Raw genomic sequence first — 18,244 nt, forward strand, 5'->3', positions numbered from 1 at the left:
ACACTCCCTGCGTGTTCTGTCTGTGCCCTGCTGTACACTCCCTGCGTGTTCTGTCTGTGCCCTGCTGTACACTCCCTGCGTGTTCTGTCTGTGCCCTGCTGTACACTCCCTGTCTGTGCCCTGCTGTACACTCCCTGTCTGTGCCCTGCTGTACACTCCCTGCGTGTCCTGTCTGTGCCCTGCTGTACACTCCCTGCGTGTTCTGTCTGTGCCCTGCTGTACACTCCCTGCGTGTTCTGTCTGTGCCCTGCTGTACACTCCCTGTCTGTGCCCTGCTGTACACTCCCTGCGTGTCCTGTCTGTGCCCTGCTGTACACTCCCTGCGTGTTCTGTCTGTGCCCTGCTGTACACTCCCTGCGTGTTCTGTCTGTGCCCTGCTGTACACTCCCTGCGTGTTCTGTCTGTGCCCTGCTGTACACTCCCTGCGTGTCCTGTCTGTGCCCTGCTGTACACTCCCTGCGTGTTCTGTCTGTGCCCTGCTGTACACTCCCTGCGTGTCCTGTCTGTGCCCTGCCTGCAGGCTCCTGCTCGTCTGCGCAGCTGAAGGCCATCCCACAGCTGCAGCCGCAGTCCAGCATCAGCTGCCAGCTGCACTTCAGCAGCGGCGCCATCGAGTTCCCTGCACACGACGTCTTCAGCACAGAGACTTCATTCGACCCCGGCACAGGTGAGAGAAGCCCTGCCCGGCACAGGTGAGAGAGGTGCCTGGCACAGGTGTGAGGCCATGCCCGGCACAGGTGTGAGGCCATGCCCAATGGAACTAAAGTCCAGTGCTGTACTTGAGCAGGGGCAGTATGGTGACAACCAGAGGAGAATGGCAGTGAATGTGAATGTAGCTATAAAATGATCATATATCTATTGAAAATAATGTTTATAATATGTAAATACAGAATTAATTAATCATATAATAATGATCACATAATTATAAGCTTGCATGCAATCAATGGTTGTGTTATGATCTCACTTTCAAAACATTTCCAATAGTATTGAAGTAATGAGGCTACAAAATGCCACAGTCCCATTCGTCCTACACCATGGGTCTCCAACACGTCGCTCTCAAGCTACCAGTCGCTTGCCGCCCCCTTCTGAGTAGCTTGCCAAAGGCAATTTCTCAGCACATTTAAACAATTGTTGCCACGAGGCATCCCAGCCTACAAATTTAATAAAAAGTAAATCAGGCAAAATTAAAAATTAACTCAATTTAGGCTACTTGGCTACGCAATAAGGTTTCCATGTATTTACAGCACAGCGCACGTTCAATGAATGAATGAAAGCGGCTGCCTTGGCTCGCAATAAACAGACGGGTGGAAATCCCATCAAATACCCCCCAGATTTCAGTGCCCATCAGTCCCAACATTTAGCAATAGAATCAAACAGTCCAAAAGTAAATTAAATCCCAAACCAAAGCGAAAATCTTTTGATAGCCTACCGGTATGCTGCTCCAAACGAAACGCATGTCTCACAATAAAACGCACTTTAGGAAAAAAAGATCCTTAACTTGCTGTTATCTATGCTCATTTGTTATTGATCATGAAGGCGTGTCTGGCAAGTTGTTATTTTATGGATTCTGGACTTGCATGTGATTTATTGTGTTTGAGAATATTTGCAATAAACTAAGTCTGTTAAGACTGACACTATGACTTTCCAAACGGTGTTCCTGATTAGCCTACACGAATTGATTTCTGAACGGTTACAGGAAGTGTTGAACAGTGTTGGCCCACTTTAAGTGTAGCCTTTTACTTTATTTCTAAGAATAAAATTCTACAACAGAAGCCTAATAAGAAATAAAGGCCTGCCTCGAATACAAGCCTGTCCCAAATAAAGGCCTGTGCTTTGTGCAGCCTAAGTTAATAAAAGACCCCGGCCACAATTTCAGGATTTACGGTAGCTATTTTTGCCGAAATTTCATGAATTGAAGTGCACAGAATTTTTCTTTGTTTAACCCTGTGTGCGTGCTGATTTGCCCCCTCCTGGCGTGTCCCCGTGTGGAGCAGGGTGTTACAGCTGCGTGGTCTCCTGGCGCTCTCTGTCGGAGCCCCAGCGCCGGGCTCTGGCCCTGGCCCCCGCCGGACTGGTGGTGCAGGCAGGCCTGGAGGGCAGCTCTTTCTCCACCGAGCAGGGCAGCGCACAGCTGACGGTCAGCTCTGGCCTCTACTCTGAGCAGAAGGAACTGCTCCTGAGTGCCCAGCACCCGGCCGCCGAGCTGATCGTCTACGGGCCGGCCGCCTCCCTGGACAGCCTGGAGGTGAGATGCAAAAGCAGATTACAGCACACTACTGCCGTGTGCAGATTACAGCAGACTACAGTAGTGTGCAGATTACAGCACACTACTGCCGTGTGCAGATTACAGCAGACTACAGTAGTGTGCAGATTACAGTAGACTACTGCCGTGTGCAGATTACAGCAGACTACAGTAGTGTGCAGATGACTGGTGTGTGTGACCTGTGTGTGTGTGTGTGTGTGTGTGTGTGTGTGTGTGTGTCTTGCAGGTGTCCTGCAGCTCCCCGCTGCTGCAGCTCCAGCAGCAGGGTGTGGTTCGGGGGAGCCCCAGCTTTGCCAGGTTTACAGTCACGATGGCCAAACCCAGGCTGGCCAATCAGGACGCCACTTCTGCGGTCATCTCCATGGCGACGGGCACGCCCCCTGGACACACCCTCCTCCTGCCAGTCACCATCATCCCCACAGCCCATCACCATGGCGATGTGCAAGGTGCTCTGCTCCACCACTGCTAACACATGTTCTCACTGTAGCACACACACGTGTTCTCACTGTCATGCCCATGTTCTAACTAACATGCATGTTGTCATTATCACATATTTTCACTGTAACATGCATGTTCTCTGTGTAACACATTCACACTGACATGTTCTTACTGTAACGTGTTCTCACTGTCACACACGTGTTGACACTAACGCATGTCCTCAGTGTTACACAAATGTTCTCACACGCATGTTCTCACTAACGCATGTTCTCTCAGTAATACGCATGTTCTCTCTATCACACAATTTCACTAACACGCATGTTCTCACTGACAGGCGTGTTCTCACTGTAACACGCATGTTCTCACTGACAGGCGTGTTCTCCCTGCAACACGCATGTTCTCACTGTCAGGCGTGTTCTCACTGACAGGCGTGTTCTCATTGTAATGCACATGTTCTCACTGACAGGCGTGTTCTCATTGTAAGTGTTCTCCTTTGTTTTCTGCAGCTTCTCCATCCGTAGGGTGGGAGAGGCCCTCTGCTCTGCAGCAGTTGATTGACTCATACCAGGTCATGTTCTTCACTCTTTTCGCCCTGCTGGCTGGCACTGCCATCACTGTGATTGGTGAGGATGATTGGGGGGGGGGGCTTATTGACTGAGGGAAAGGGGCAGAGAAGCTGGGGGAGGGTTATTGACTGAGGGAAAGGGGCAGAGAAGCTGGAGGAGGGTTAATGACTGAGGGAAAGGGGCAGAGAAGCTGGGGGAGGGTTAATGACTGAGGGAAAGGGGCAGAGAAGCTGGGGGAGGGTTATTGACTGAGGGAAAGGGGCAGAGAAGCTGGGGGAGGGTTATTGACTGAGGGAAAGGGGCAGAGTAGCTGGGGGAGGGTTAATGACTGAGGGAAAGGGGCAGAGAAACTGGGGGAGGGTTATTGGCTGAGGGAAAGGGGCAGAGAAGCTGGGGGAGGGTTAATGACTGAGGGAAAGGGGCAGAGTAGCTGGGGGAGGGTTATTGACTGAGGGGTTGGCAGGCTGGGGGAGGGGTTTAGGATGTGTGCTGATGTGTAATCTGTTCTCTCCAGCGTGCCACGCCTTCTTTTCCCCAAGAGAAGCAGCCTATCATCCAGCATTCATCCAGAAGACTCCGCCTTCCTCAGGTACACCAGCCGATCAGGCTTTTACACAACGTCACCTCCACAGCTGTGTTACATTGCACACAGCTACAAACCTGCCTCAAATACTCCACATTGATATTCAGAAGTTTGTACGAGACAAATGCTGTTATACACATTTACATATTTACATTCTTCCTTTCCTGGCTAAAGATCAGACAGAGGTTGTACTTTAACCGTAGTCACATGATTAAATTTGTCCATAAAAATGAAGAAATTTTATCCACATAACGTTTCGTATCACAGTTGGGATATAGCTTTGCCAACTAGATGCTGGAATTTGTAACCACTACGTTCATATCAACATAACTGCAGCGAGTAGATGCAGATGTACCTGAGGGAATACGGCCAGCCACTAATAATTCATAATGCAGTGCCAATATCCACAGTATCACTCACGTCATGTAATTAACATAACGGTAGGCTTCACATTCGACAGCTTTGCTAACTTGATGTTGGAAATAATGTTGAAAGCATTGTAATCGCATTCAAGTTGATTTAACCAGCGAATAGATAATTAACTCAAAACTATCTTGTCTCCTCTAAATAAGTTCTGGACCAATAGCTTTTGGTAGTTGAGATACAGCACTCAAGGGTTCAAGAGAGACTACAGTCTTTGTCAAAGGCATTTACATTACATTGCAGTTATTTAGCTGATGCTTTTATCCAAACGGATTTACAGTTGATTAGACTACGCAGGAGCAATGTGGGGTTGCTCAAGGGCCCGACGGCACCGGGGCTTGAACCGGCACCCTTCCGGGTCCCCGTCCCGCAACTTGGCTCCGAGGCTGCAGGCCGCCCCCATAAAGCCTGCTCTCACACGTGTAGCAGGGGACGTGCAAAGCACATGGTGATCTTTCATGTTTATTATGAGTTAAAATATTTTTATAAACTGACAAATTAAGCTGCTGGGTTACCTCATTAATGGGAAACGGTGGGATTTGTTGAAGTTATTGATTATTATTTTTTATTCATGTGAAAGTTTTTTCCCCCCCACGGCACCCTTGAGCTCACCTAATGGTACACCAGTTGGGAAATGCTGTTCTCTTCTTTAAAGTAATGGACATGTTTGGGTGCAAAGAAAACCAGAGTAATCTGTTTTCAGATAGCTCACAGTGTCTGAATCCTCCGCTGTGGAGCTGTGTCGTCATGCCACTAATGACAGAAATCCGCCGTGCAACACGCGTGTTTATCATGTTTCTGTACACCAGCCGCCTCAGGCTTCTCTGTGCAGGAAAAACCTTCTTTCATCACCACCAGTATTTTCTAAAGTGCTTTTCACAAACAATTCCAAATGCAGTTCAGCTCAGTTCATGCTGCTGATGGTAAAATGCTTTGATTAAGCATCCTTGTTACTCCGCCCTTGGCACACTGATATGATCTGTCATGATGACACACTGATATGATCTGTCATGATGACACACTGTGATATGATCTGTCATGATGGCACACTGTGATATGATCTGTCATGATGACACACTGTGATATGATCTGTCATGATGACACACTGATATGACCTGTCATGATGACACACTGTGATATGATCTGTCATGATGACACACTGTGATATGATCTCTCATGATGACACACTGTGATATGATCTGTCATGATGACACACTGTGATATGATCTGTCATGATGACACACTGTGATATGATCTGTCATGATGACACACTGTGATATGATCTGTCATGATGACACATTGTGATATGATCTGTCATGATGACACACTGATATGACCTGTCATGATGACACACTGTGATATGATCTGTCATGATGACACACTGTGATATGATCTCTCATGATGACACACTGTGATATGATCTGTCATGATGACACACTGTGATATGATCTGTCATGATGACACACTGTGATATGACCTGTCATGATGACACACTGTGATATGATCTGTCATGATGACACACTGTGATATGATCTGTCATGATGACACACTGTGATATGATCTGTCATGATGACACACTGTGATATGATCTGTCATGTGATTGTCGTGGTGCTTTTCTGAGCTCTGCCTCCTGGTTGTTATCTGAGCTGAACCAGGCCTGCACTGCTATCAGATATCATACAGTTGGGTTCAAATGCATGGCAGTGTGTTAAAAATAAAGTGCAAATATCTTTTTTTTTAAATAGCTTTTAGTTCAATATTTCAAATGTAGTGGCAACATTACACATTCAATTCCAAATCAAAGCATTAGTCAATTTTATCAAGTAATTTCAGGGGCATTTCCTCTTCGGCATACAGCAACATAATCTCCAAGTATTTTGATGTATTCAAACTGATCCATGGTCCCTGGTATACGAACCCAACACCGTAGAATGAAAAACATCCCCATACCATGATTATTATGCCACCATGTTTCACTGTCTTCACAGTGTACTGTGGCTTGAATTCAGTACCCGGGGGTCGTCTGATGTATTGTCGGTGACCACTAAACCCGAAAAGAACAATTTTACTCATCAGTCCACAGAATGTTTACTCTATTTCTCTTTGGGCCAATCGATGTGGTCCTTTGCAAATTTTAACCGATTCTACACATGCCCTTTTTTCAACAATGGGGCTTTACGGGGGCTTCTTGCTGATAGCTTAGCTTCAATCAAACATCTTCTGACTGTAACGGCACTTACAGGTAATTGTAGATCATCTTTGATCTTTCTGGAGCTGATGAATGGCTGAATCTTTGCCATTCTGACTATTCTTCGATCCGTTTTCACAATAGTGGCTCATTTTCTTCAATTTCGCTGAGCATCCTATAATTTGCTGCACTTCTTTATAGGTTTTCCCCTCTCCAATCAGCTTTTTAATCAAATGTCGTTGTTCCTCCAAACAATGTTTCGAACGGCCCATTTTACTTAGCAATTCAGAAGGAAATATATTTTATAACAATGTGTAAAACATTTGCTTCCCGTCCTTAATAAAGGACGTTTTATGACACCTGTGTTTTGACAGCTGTCCCCTCTTCTGCTTGCTGATTGGCTCTTTTTCAGGCTTTGCCATGGGTACGTTCAGCAACAACTCGCCTGCAGAGCTGAGAGGCAGTCCCAAACTGCGACTCTACTCCCCGGACTACAACTCCCGCTAGACTGTCCCCGGACTACAACTCCCACTAGACTGTCCCCGGACTACAACTCCCACTAGACTGTCCCCGGACTACAACTCCCATTAGACTGTCCCCGGACTACAACTCCCACTAGACTGTCCCCGGACTACAACTCCCACTAGACTGTCCCCGGACTACAACTCCCATTAGACTGTCCCCGGACTACAACTCCCACTAGACTGTCCCCGGACTACAACTCCCATTAGACTGTCCCCGGACTACAACTCCCACTAGACTGTCCCCGGACTACAACTCCCGCTAGACTGCCCCCGGACTACAACTCCCACTAGACTGTCCCCGGACTACAACTCCCATTAGACTGTCCCCGGACTACAACTCCCACTAGACTGTCCCCGGACTACAACTCCCGCTAGACTGCCCCCGGACTACAACTCCCGCTAGACTGTCCCCGGACTACAACTCCCGCTAGACTGCCCCCGGACTACAACTCCCGCTAGACTGTCCCCTGGACAAGACTCCCACACCTGCACAGAACCTGCAAGGCTTTCTAGCCCAAAGTGCCTTTTATGCAGAGGCAGTCAGTACGGCCGATATGATCAGCCTTCTCTTTCGTTGTTTGTGTTGGTTCCTTTTGAAGGGGTGAAAACCAGTTAAGTTGGGAACATTTGCTTGGTTTTGTTTTCAAATGAAGTGTGTATTTTATTCTGCTGCAGTTCTTTTAACATTTGAATTTGTTTCATTGAGATATTTAAAAAAAATGCTGCGTTTAACCATATATACAAATTCACATATATGGATACATTGCTTTGCACATGTTTGAGCTTTGCAGACTTATTTCCAAACCTGTAGAATGAGAGAGTTCTGTAACTCAGGGTCTTAATGCACTGAACTGTAGCGTGGAAACCTCTGTCGAGTTTATCACGATGTTTTTGTTTAGAAAATGTGAACAATATAACAACCCGTCCCTGTTTGATGTGTGGGTGGCTTGAAAGCCAAGACTGACTTATTTATGTTTCCTTTTAAAAACCCGTAAGATGTGTTTTTTATGGTGTGCGGTGTATCCTGATCTCCGTAAGCCCCCCTGAAGGCCTGTGTTCCTGGTCTCTGAGCCTGGGGAAGGGGCCCCTCTTCCTGTCGGGAAATGTGAACCACTCTCGAGTGACATGCAAGAACAGTCTGTATGGTTTGTGTTGGTGACAGAAATGTTTTGCCTCGTACGGTTATATTCATTTTGATAATATTTAAAGATTTATTTTTGAAAGTCTGTCTTGACCACAACCTTGGTGTACTGCATTATTTTGTATTTTGTCAGAACTTGGGGCATTTGTGGTAATTATCATTGACACCGGGTATTGCGGAATTAGATTTGTGAAACTGGTGTCTTTAAGTCATTCTGCTTCTGAACCAGGAGTAAATATTAACGATGCTTAAAGAGCTCGCTGGGTTTTCTGTTATTTTGTGAAATAAACATTTTTTTTCTAAACATTGCCTTTGTTATTCTCATTTTCTTTTCTTTTTTCTTTTCTTTTTTTTAAATTAAGGTGAAATTGTAAGGTCAGTTTAAATGCACGTTCTTCACCAGACGTATTATTGCGGTTCTAAACTAGCAGTCGACCAGCTTCAGTAGTTCGAGCAAGCAATCAAGGGGTTTAAAATCCAAACACCATAGGGAATTGAATGCTACAGTATTAGTTATCAAATAATTTCTGAAGCTGTTGGTTGACTTAGGGCTTATTGTAACGTTGTGTCGTTTCTTAATGTTCACAGAAGATCCGTGTGTATTCGTTGACACACGAATTCAAAGCACCAGCCAACTGAACGTAGCTTTCCGCTATGCTGTATCTACATAAAAATAAACAAAGCAATACATCATTGCACCAATTATTACGATACGCTGTTTCCATTCAATCCACAAGCTACAGTCGTGCAAGCAAGCAATCTGCGGCCATTTCAGAGGGTTAAGAATGCAAACACCGCATGGAATTCAATGCTACAGTACTATAGTTCTCAAATAATTTCTGTGTGTTTTAAATCTGTAGCTGTTCGTCCACGTATGGCTTATTCTATGGCGTATATTCATCCGTGTTTATTCGTTGTCACGCGAATTGACACTACCGACAAACCGAACTTCGCATTCCACTTTGCTCTATCTACATAAAAATAAATAAAGCAAAACATTATCACTAGGCTATTTGTCCATCGGATATTGAAAGCGAAAATTCCCTGCTTTCAGCGAAAAAATGACATGTTAATCTCACCACCACGATTGTCCCACGCCATATAGCGACCTGCATTGACATGAAAGTAAAATCATTAGACCAGCCGCCTATGGTAAAACAGACCCGGTGTTATCGTATCAGGCAAATATTGCGTGGCCACGGAATTTTGAGTGCACAATCCCGTCTGTAACAAAGTTGTTAACAGCAGCATATTCACTGATTTCATGCCAATCAAGTCTATCAGGCAGAAGCCATAGAAAAGGGATGAAAACATGAAGAATTATCATTTTAACCGATGTATTTTTTTTAAAAATGACAGGATCGACCAACATTGCCTGGACGTAAACTATAACTACAGATTTATGCAACTGTGAGGTTACACTGCACAATGTCAATGTAAATGTAAATATTTTATTTGGCAATTAGGCTGACTTACTAATATCTGACTTACAATGTTGACATTTAACTATTGAGATGGCCACAAACAAAGTTTGAAAATACAATTACATTTCTCAGATGTAATTGTATTTTCAAACTTTGTTTGTGGCCTATATATAAAAAATAAAATTAAAAAAAAAATACGACCCCTACCGATCGTAAGCAGTATCGGTTAACCGGTTAACCGTTTAAAAAATGGGATGGTAAAAAAATATATATTAAAAAAATTAATAAATAAAATAATGAAAAAATGGGATGGTAACCGGTTACTAAAACTGATGATTTGTCACATCCCTAATTCACACACACACACACACACACACACACACACACAGCCAATATTGCTGTCCATTCCTGGGCCCTATCCAGCAACTATCCCTGGAAGCTTTCACACACAGATTTACACACTCACAAGTTTCATATTTCACCATTTCTTTAAATATTAGTAACTAGTGGTACATTGGGAAATGTGTTGAATTCCATGTTGGGGCAACCATGTTCCCATGTGGACAGATATTTTGCTTTCTATGCTGTTTTTGTTTGAAGATATCAGATGTAATTAGTTCCTCTAGAAGAGCAGCTGTCAATCAGGACTCTTAACTTCTGTCAGCCGCCAAGTAGGACTCTGAACTAACTGGTGTCGGCTGTCAATCAAGACCCTAACTACTGTCAGCTGTCAATCAGGACTCTTAACTACCTGCTGTCAGCTGTCAATCAGGGCTCTTAACTATCTGCTGTCAGCTGTCAATCAGGGCTCTTAACTACCTGCTGTCAGCTGTCAATCAGGGCTCTTAACTACCTGCTGTCAGCTGTCAATCAGGGCTCTTAACTACCTGCTGTCAGCTGTCAATCAGGGCTCTTAACTACCTGCTGTCAGCTGTCAATCAGGGCTACCTGCTGTTGCTGGCTCTGCTCCGAGGCACCTAACTGGATGCTGGACCTGGTTGAATGTAACATTTGAGTTCCTGGCAGCTTAGCTGTCTATTTACATTAAATGCATGCCTTTGATATGAATGGTTTATTACTTTAAGTTAACTGTCTATTATGCAGTTCTCTAGAGGATTCTGTGGAGTAGAGGTGTCTGGATTTAGCGAGGTCTGGGTGGTAAGTAGTACAGTTTTAAATGAGGAAATGTGGATTTATTCCTCTTTAGTGTGGCATCCATAAACTGGGGTCTCTTTCATTCAGCCATTTATTAAAGTTTGGACCAATGGACAATGGCAAAGAGTGATAACGTGGAACTGATGACGTTTATATGAGGAAGGGCATTTCAGCAGTTATGGGTTTATCATATTTATGCTATGTCCAATGACCAGCCTGAGAGTTCTCCCCACTGTGGGGGTTTGTTATTTAATCAGGCTCTTCTGCTACTCTATAGCATCTTTGTGACCGTCTTCTGTAAAAAGTGCTGTACAAATCTTTTTTTAACCTTAATATTTCAGAATAGTTTTCCTGTAGAATAGTATAAATTAATGGATATGTATAATTGAACATTTCTTGCCAGGAATTTAATTGTTTTGCTGTCATTCCTGTTTTGTTTTTTTTCCCCTCATTTTATGTAAAGCACATTGAACTGCAGGTGCTGTATGAAATGTGTGATACAAATAAAATATGATTGATTTACCAAAGCTCAGTTGAGACGTGAAGGCTTATTTGGACATAATAAGATGCAGAGGTCTTTCAACAGCAAAATCTCACCTGCAAAAAGACAGATTAGTTATTCTGTACTTTGACGTGACATTTTGCAGTTTCTTGAATACTTTTTGTGGAGGGTGTGAGGGAGGGCGCAGGAGAGGACCGGACCGCAGATTGCTTCATCGGGGCGCAGGCTGAACGGGCAGCGTCAGATGGTGGGAGTCATGTCTACAAGTGCTGAAGTAAGAGCAACAAATGGCTCCAATCCAAGTGGTGAAAAGCTTTCTCTGCTTCGAATATTGCGCGTGTGTTTCTGCGCATAATTTATGCAATTTGACTAATCTTGAAACCTTTGTTGACGATATCACTTCGTGGTCTGGTTGTTTTTGTTTTATTTCAAAATTTGCGTACAGCGCAGACTATTGTGTTTGATGAAAAACACGTATGTGCCAAGATTATCATCAAAGGGTTAAACGGATTCCCCATTCCCCTGTGTGTAAGAGAGCCGTGGTGCAGAGCCGCTAAGTGCCGTGCATCTGCAGACAAACGTCTGGCCAACTTCACCCAAGCTCCCTGAACCGCCACCGAGCTTGTTAAACCATGGCGTAGTGGAGCTGACCCAGTCCGCCGCGGAGCCGGAGGTAGCTGCGCGGAGCGGAACCGCGGACACCCGGGGTCCGGTGAGATGCACTGCCCGAGTAAGGCTGCAGAGTATCTGAAGGAGCTCAACCGAATCGTTGACACGCAACAGGACCTGCTGCACAAGCAAGGGAGACGGATTGGGGAGCTGGAGCAGCAAGTGTGCGTGCTCCGCCGGAAGAATTCATGTTTAACGGACAATCACCTGCGACACCTGGCGACCTGCAGCCTCCGGCCAGCCAACGTTCCCCCCAGATTAGCACCAATAAAGGAGCTTGTGATTCAGAGAAAGTGAGTCATTATTTTTTTTTTGTCACGCTATTACGTCAGTTAAGAAGCTGGTTATTAACTTAATGAGTTACTGCACAGGACCAACAGCACGTGTGGCGTCTGCTACCTGATGCTACCTGATGCTACCAACAGTAACGGGACGTGATGTTTGTGACTCCGCTTCTTGTAGCCATATAGTACGGGGAGGCGTTGTAGACCTAACCGCTGATGCGTCAATAATAAAGCCGGTGGTGTAGCTTTTGTAGACTCGTGTAAGACTAATTTATAAGGTTAGCTATCGCCTTCGCTAATAGCCTAGTTTTTAGTCTGTTTTCTATGCACTGTAGCATTTCGATGCATTTTAAACAAATACCATGTAACTTGGTTTATATTATTCAGAATGCTGCTGCTTAAAACTGCTGCACTGCATTACATTAATATTTCATGTTAACATGTACACCTGCGTGCTCGGGTTATCTGCAAACTGATCCATGTAGTTAGAAATTAGCAGATTATCTAAGCCTTGAAAAACTTTTGTGTACTTATTTCTCAAATAGTTACTCCCCAATTTTAAAATGACTATTGCTTTATGTTAATTGAAAGAACGTTCGGATTGGAACTCGTAGAAACGGCGTAAAAACTGAGTGCAACTTGAATTGGGCTGCAACGCGCACAGCTCGTTTCCAGGAAAGCTGCTGTGGAGTCTGCTTGACTGACCAAGGCTACTGGGAGGTTCAAGTGCAACGCCAAGAGAAGGATATTGAGGCCTACTGTACTTTACCCTGTGGCCTTATTCCATTCCATTCCATTCCATTCCATTCCAGCAATCACTAATCACCAGCAGGTCCATTAATAATAAGCAAGTAACTTAACTAGGAATTAGTCCGAGTTTTAGCCAAGTTGCCAACCATTTACCATTTAGAGAAAAGTGGAGAGGACCAAGAACCTGAGCCCTGACTTCCTATGGTCTCAAAACTATCTGAGTGCATGCAATGATTTTTTGCTGAAATACAGAATGTCTGGTTTATAATAGGTCCCTGCCTCTTCATGTTCATAACCCTTGCACCATGGAAGCATGAATGAGATGAAATTCAATTACATTTTATTTGTATAGCGCTTTTCACAGCAGACTATCAAAAAGACTTTACATAGAAAATAGAACAGAAGAAAAATGGGAAATATCAGCCCTCAGTCCCCAAATAGCATATAATGTAAACAACACCCTAGTAGGAGAAAAACCCTCAAACAGTGGCAAGAAAAAACTCCCAGATGGGAAGAAATCTCGTAAGGCACCCGGTTATAGGGGATGCCCATCCTCCGCTGGCCTATAAGCTAAGATGCTTATTTCTGCTGCATACTCTATATCAGTGGTCTCCAACCCTGGTCCTGGAGAGCTACTGGGTCTGCTGGTTTTCGTTCTTACCCTGCAATTAACTATAATCAACTGCTCTAATTTAATTAATTAATCACCTCACCTGGTTACCTGGGTCTCAACAGGTGCTGATTTTAAGGTGAAAACAAAAACCAGCAGACCCAGTAGCTCTCCAGGACCAGGGTTGGAGACCCCTGCTCTATATCCATCCATACGGTCTTTCTAGATTACCTGCTAGCTCAATACCTGAATACCTCAATACCTCAATACCTGAACTGTTACTATCAATCCGTCTCTCCCGCACATCCACACACCCACACAAACACACACACACTACGACACACACGCGCACACCCACACAAACGCACACACACACATACACACACCAGCACATCCACACAAACACACACACTACGACACACACACATACGCACACCAGCACATCCACACCCACACAAACACACACATTACGGCACACACACACACGCACGCACCCACACAAACACACACACATGCGCACACCCACACAAACACACACTACGAGACACACACATGCGCACACCAGCACATCCACACCCACACAAACACACACACTCCGACACACACACATGCACACACCCACACAAACATAGACGTCAAGACATACCCCCGCAAACACATTCTTCATGGTTCAGCTCAATGAGCTCCCATTCTCTGAGGTAAAGTAATATGGTAAGACCATTCAAATGAAGAAATAGCTCCAGGTTTAAGTTGCATGTGTACGTGTATGTGTGTAACGTGCTGGGGTCCACACTCAGCCGTGTCATCAGACACACACAAAGAAGGGCATCATGAGGAAGGGCCTATGATTCTGTGATCTTAATTAAACCCGGCATAGCTCATTATGGCAAATTGGAGGTCATGCCAGTCTATGGAAAATTACCTCAGATTAATATCAGTGAAAGCTAAGGTTTGGACCAGAAGGGAAAATGTTGAACCACCTCTTAATGTTGGCTTTGGGGGCAGGGTTCTTTAAAAGTGAAACCCTGCATCAAAGTGGGCTGGTTGCTCTAATAATGTATTATAAGGACCGTGTTTACAGTGTTTACTGTGATAGATTCTCTCATCTGCAGGTTTATACAGAAACAGGCAGTGAGTGCTGCTCCCAACCAAGGCCAAATCTCATTTCATTTTGTCAGTTATTCTGCGTGCGTGCGTGTGTGTGTGTTTGTGTGTGTGTGCGCATCTGTGAATGTGCGTGTGTGTGCATCCAAGAATTTGGTGCAAATGTTTTTGTGTGGGTGAAATGAATGACAGCTGAATATAGGTTTAGTATATACTACTGAACGCACTGCATACTCATATTAGGACGCCGTATGTTCAAATGCAGACTGAGTACTCAACGGTCTTTCAGTTTAGTCTACTTTAACACTGCAGTCTGCAGTGTGCTTAGTAGGCACTACACATTTCTGGCACACCCACTGGATAATACATACATGGGCAATTCTACAGTAATATCAACCTGAGCATGAAAAAATTAACTTCCTTGCCAATTAAACTTATGTCCCAAATAGCCGATTGTGACCATATTGAAGACCAAGTGTTTCTTGAAGGCTAACAACAGGAAAATGCTTAGAAAATGTTTTGCTGTTTGGCGGCCATCTTGAAAACATTCAAAACCATTTCAGATGGTTTTCTCAATGTCAAAACTGATTTTCCATTTCCGATGCCAACAAATGTGTTACGATAAAATGGTTGGCATTTATATAGCACCTTTATCCAAAGCGCTGTAAAATTGATGCTTCTTATTCATCCATTAACAGCGATTAGCATGCAAGGCACCAACCAGCTCATCAGGAGCATTTGGGGGTTAGGTGTCTTGCTCATGGACCCTCACACACCCAGGGTGGGATCGAACCGGCAACCCTCTGACTGCTAGACGACAGCTCTTACCTCCTGAGCCAATGTCGTCCCATTGGGAAGTAGATCGTCAAACAATGTGCATTTCAGACATGTCACATCCATAACGCTGGTATCTCCTTATAAAAAATCAAGGCGAAGATATAAATATTTAAAAAATTGCTATTGTTATGTTCGGCCAAGCCTCCTACATTACATGGATTTCAAACTTTGTGCATTAGAGTTTAAAATTCACTGAGTTTTTTAAAAGTGTATAGTCTCCTCGAAATACCTGTCTTTTTGCGTCCATAGCCCAAATTATTTGGCACATTTTTTCTGGATTAATATTTTTAAAATAATTATTTTGTTTTGGCCCTTCCCCAACCATTGGCACTGCTATGGCTAAACCCAGCTACTGCTCACGCTAAACCCAGCTACTGCTCACGCTAAACCCTGTTACTGCTCATGCTAAACCCTGCTACTGCTGACACTAAACTCAGCTACTGCTAACACTAAACCTTGCTACTGCTGACACAAAACTCAGCTACTGCTAACACTAAACCTTGCTACTGCTAACGCTAAACCTGCCACTGCTAATGCTAAACCCTACTACTGCTGACTCTAAACCCAGCTACTGCTCATGCTAAACCCTGCTACTGCTGACACTAAACCCAGCTACTGCTAACACTTAACCATGCTACTGCTATTGCTTACACTAAACCCTACTACTGCACATGCTACCTTCCTCTGGTACCAACTACTTGCACTGTGACTGCTAAAACCTGCTACTGCTAACACTAAGCCCTGCTACTGCTACCTGCTACTACTAGTTTCCTGCTACTGCTTCCACTGCTATGGCCAAGGTGTTTGCTATGGGCTACTGCGTCTTGCTACAGTAGCCTGTATGCTGTTACTGTTTAGTATCAAACCAACTGCTTATAATACCTCTAGGAAAGCGTGTTCATCTGTAACCACGAAGTCGGGAACATTTCCAACCTCCTATAACATAAAGGTTTGTTGTGTGTGAGATGAGAAGTCCGTTTCGATTCACCAAGTGTTTCCTAGGAAACCAAATGTGTGTTGTGGTACTGATTACAGTTGTGATGTCTGTGAAGATGGCTGGTGCTCTGCAGGGATGGGGATGTGCGTGCAGAGGGTTGCAATGTGAAGGGGGGAGGGGAGGGTACTGCAGACAGGAAACGCAGAGCACACATTAGTATTCTGCCCTGAACAGGTATTCATATTCACTACAGATCAATATCCCGTGGAGAACAGGTTCTGCGTTTCTTGGAGCCGGAACCAAAGGCTCCTTTTGTACTTTTGTACTAATCTCTCTTGTGAATATGAGGTCATATTTTAAAAAGCTTGTGCGTTGTATGGTTTATGTTTATGCAATCATGACACTCATGTAAGTACACTTCCATCTGCTGGACCAATTCTGCAAGTGCATGACAAGGAAATTGCTTAATTTATTCTGATCAGCACCAATAATTATTGAGGAAGACGAGCAATTATTAAGTATCATTTAACTTTTGGTTCTGTTATTGGTTTAGGAGCTGTAATAGCAAAAAAAAATCGGATTTTCAACCATTCAATTATTTTAACTGAAAACCTGGTTCAGCGGGATAGCGCATGTTGTGGTTTAGCCTGGTTCAGTGCTATAGCGCATGTTGTGGTTTAGCCTGGTTCAGTGCGATAGCGCATAGCGCATGTTGTGGTTTAGCCTGGTTCAGTGCGATAGCGCATAGCGCATGTTGTGGTTTAGCCTGGTTCAGTGCTATAGCGCATGTTGTGGTTCAGCCTGGTTCAGTGCGATAGTGCATGTTGTGGTTTAGCCTGGTTCAGTGCGATAGCGCATAGCGCATGTTGTGGTTTAGCCTGGTTCAGTGCGATAGGGCATGTTGTGGTTTAGCCTGGTTCAGTGCGATAGCGCATAGCGCATGTTGTGGTTTAGCCTGGTTCAGTGCTATAGCGCATGTTGTGGTTCAGCCTGGTTCAGTGCGATAGCGCATGTTGTGGTTTAGCCTGGTTCAGTGCGATAGCGCATGTTGTGGTTTAGCCTGGTTCAGTGCTATAGCGCATGTTGTGGTTTAGCCTGGTTCAGTGCGATAGCGCATGTCGTGGTTTAGCCTGGTTCAGTGCGATAGCGCATGTCGTGGTTTAGCCTGGTTCAGTGCGATAGCGCATGTTGTGGTTTAGCCTGGTTCAGTGCTATAGCGCATGTTGTGGTTTAGCCTGGTTCAGTGCTATAGCGCATGTTGTGGTTTAGCCTGGTTCAGTGCTATAGCACATGTTGTGGTTTAGCCTGGTTCAGTGCGATAGCGCATGTTGTGGTTTAGCCTGGTTCAGTGCGATAGCGCATAGCGCATGTTGTGGTTTAGCCTGGTTCAGTGCAATAGCGCATGTTGTGGTTTAGCCTGGTTCAGTGCGATAGCGCATAGCGCATGTTGTGGTTCAGCCTGGTTCAGTGCGATAGCGCATGTTGTGGTTTAGCCTGGTTCAGTGCGATAGCGCATAGCGCATGTTGTGGTTTAGCCTGGTTCAGTGCGATAGCGCATGTTGTGGTTTAGCCTGGTTCAGTGCGATAGCGCATAGCGCATGTTGTGGTTTAGCCTGGTTCAGTGCGATAGCGCATAGCGCATGTTGTGGTTCAGCCTGGTTCAGTGCTATAGCGCATGTTGTGGTTCAGCCTGGTTCAGTGCGATAGTGCATGTTGTGGTTTAGCCTGGTTCAGTGCTATAGCACATGTTGTGGTTTAGCCTGGTTCAGTGCGATAGCGCATGTTGTGGTTTAGCCTGGTTCGGTGCTATAGCGCATGTTGTGGTTTAGCCTGGTTCAGTGCGATA

General features: G+C 44.7%; 1 protein-coding gene and 1 long non-coding RNA gene across 2 annotated transcripts in view; both read left to right on the forward strand.

Moving 5' to 3' along the window:
* nup210 (nucleoporin 210) overlaps positions 1-8,430 on the forward strand; it is a 49,638-nt gene extending 41,208 nt beyond the window's left edge. Inside the window, exons 35-40 of the mRNA XM_061258907.1 lie at positions 521-667; positions 1,995-2,245; positions 2,490-2,709; positions 3,208-3,324; positions 3,782-3,856; positions 6,874-8,430. Of these exons, the coding sequence (XP_061114891.1) occupies positions 521-667; positions 1,995-2,245; positions 2,490-2,709; positions 3,208-3,324; positions 3,782-3,856; positions 6,874-6,968 (905 nt within the window). The 3' untranslated portion in view covers positions 6,969-8,430. The remainder of the gene's footprint in view (positions 1-520; positions 668-1,994; positions 2,246-2,489; positions 2,710-3,207; positions 3,325-3,781; positions 3,857-6,873) is intronic.
* Positions 8,431-10,552: 2,122 nt separating this feature from the next.
* On the forward strand, positions 10,553-11,922 carry LOC133139408 (uncharacterized). Its single transcript, XR_009709813.1, has 3 exons — positions 10,553-10,708; positions 11,353-11,481; positions 11,741-11,922. It is a non-coding gene; the product is annotated as an uncharacterized LOC133139408 (long non-coding RNA).
* The last annotated feature ends 6,322 nt before the right edge of the window (positions 11,923-18,244 follow it).

Source organism: Conger conger, chromosome 10, assembly GCF_963514075.1.
Source record: "Conger conger chromosome 10, fConCon1.1, whole genome shotgun sequence".
Taxonomy (NCBI): Eukaryota; Metazoa; Chordata; class Actinopteri; order Anguilliformes; family Congridae; genus Conger; species Conger conger.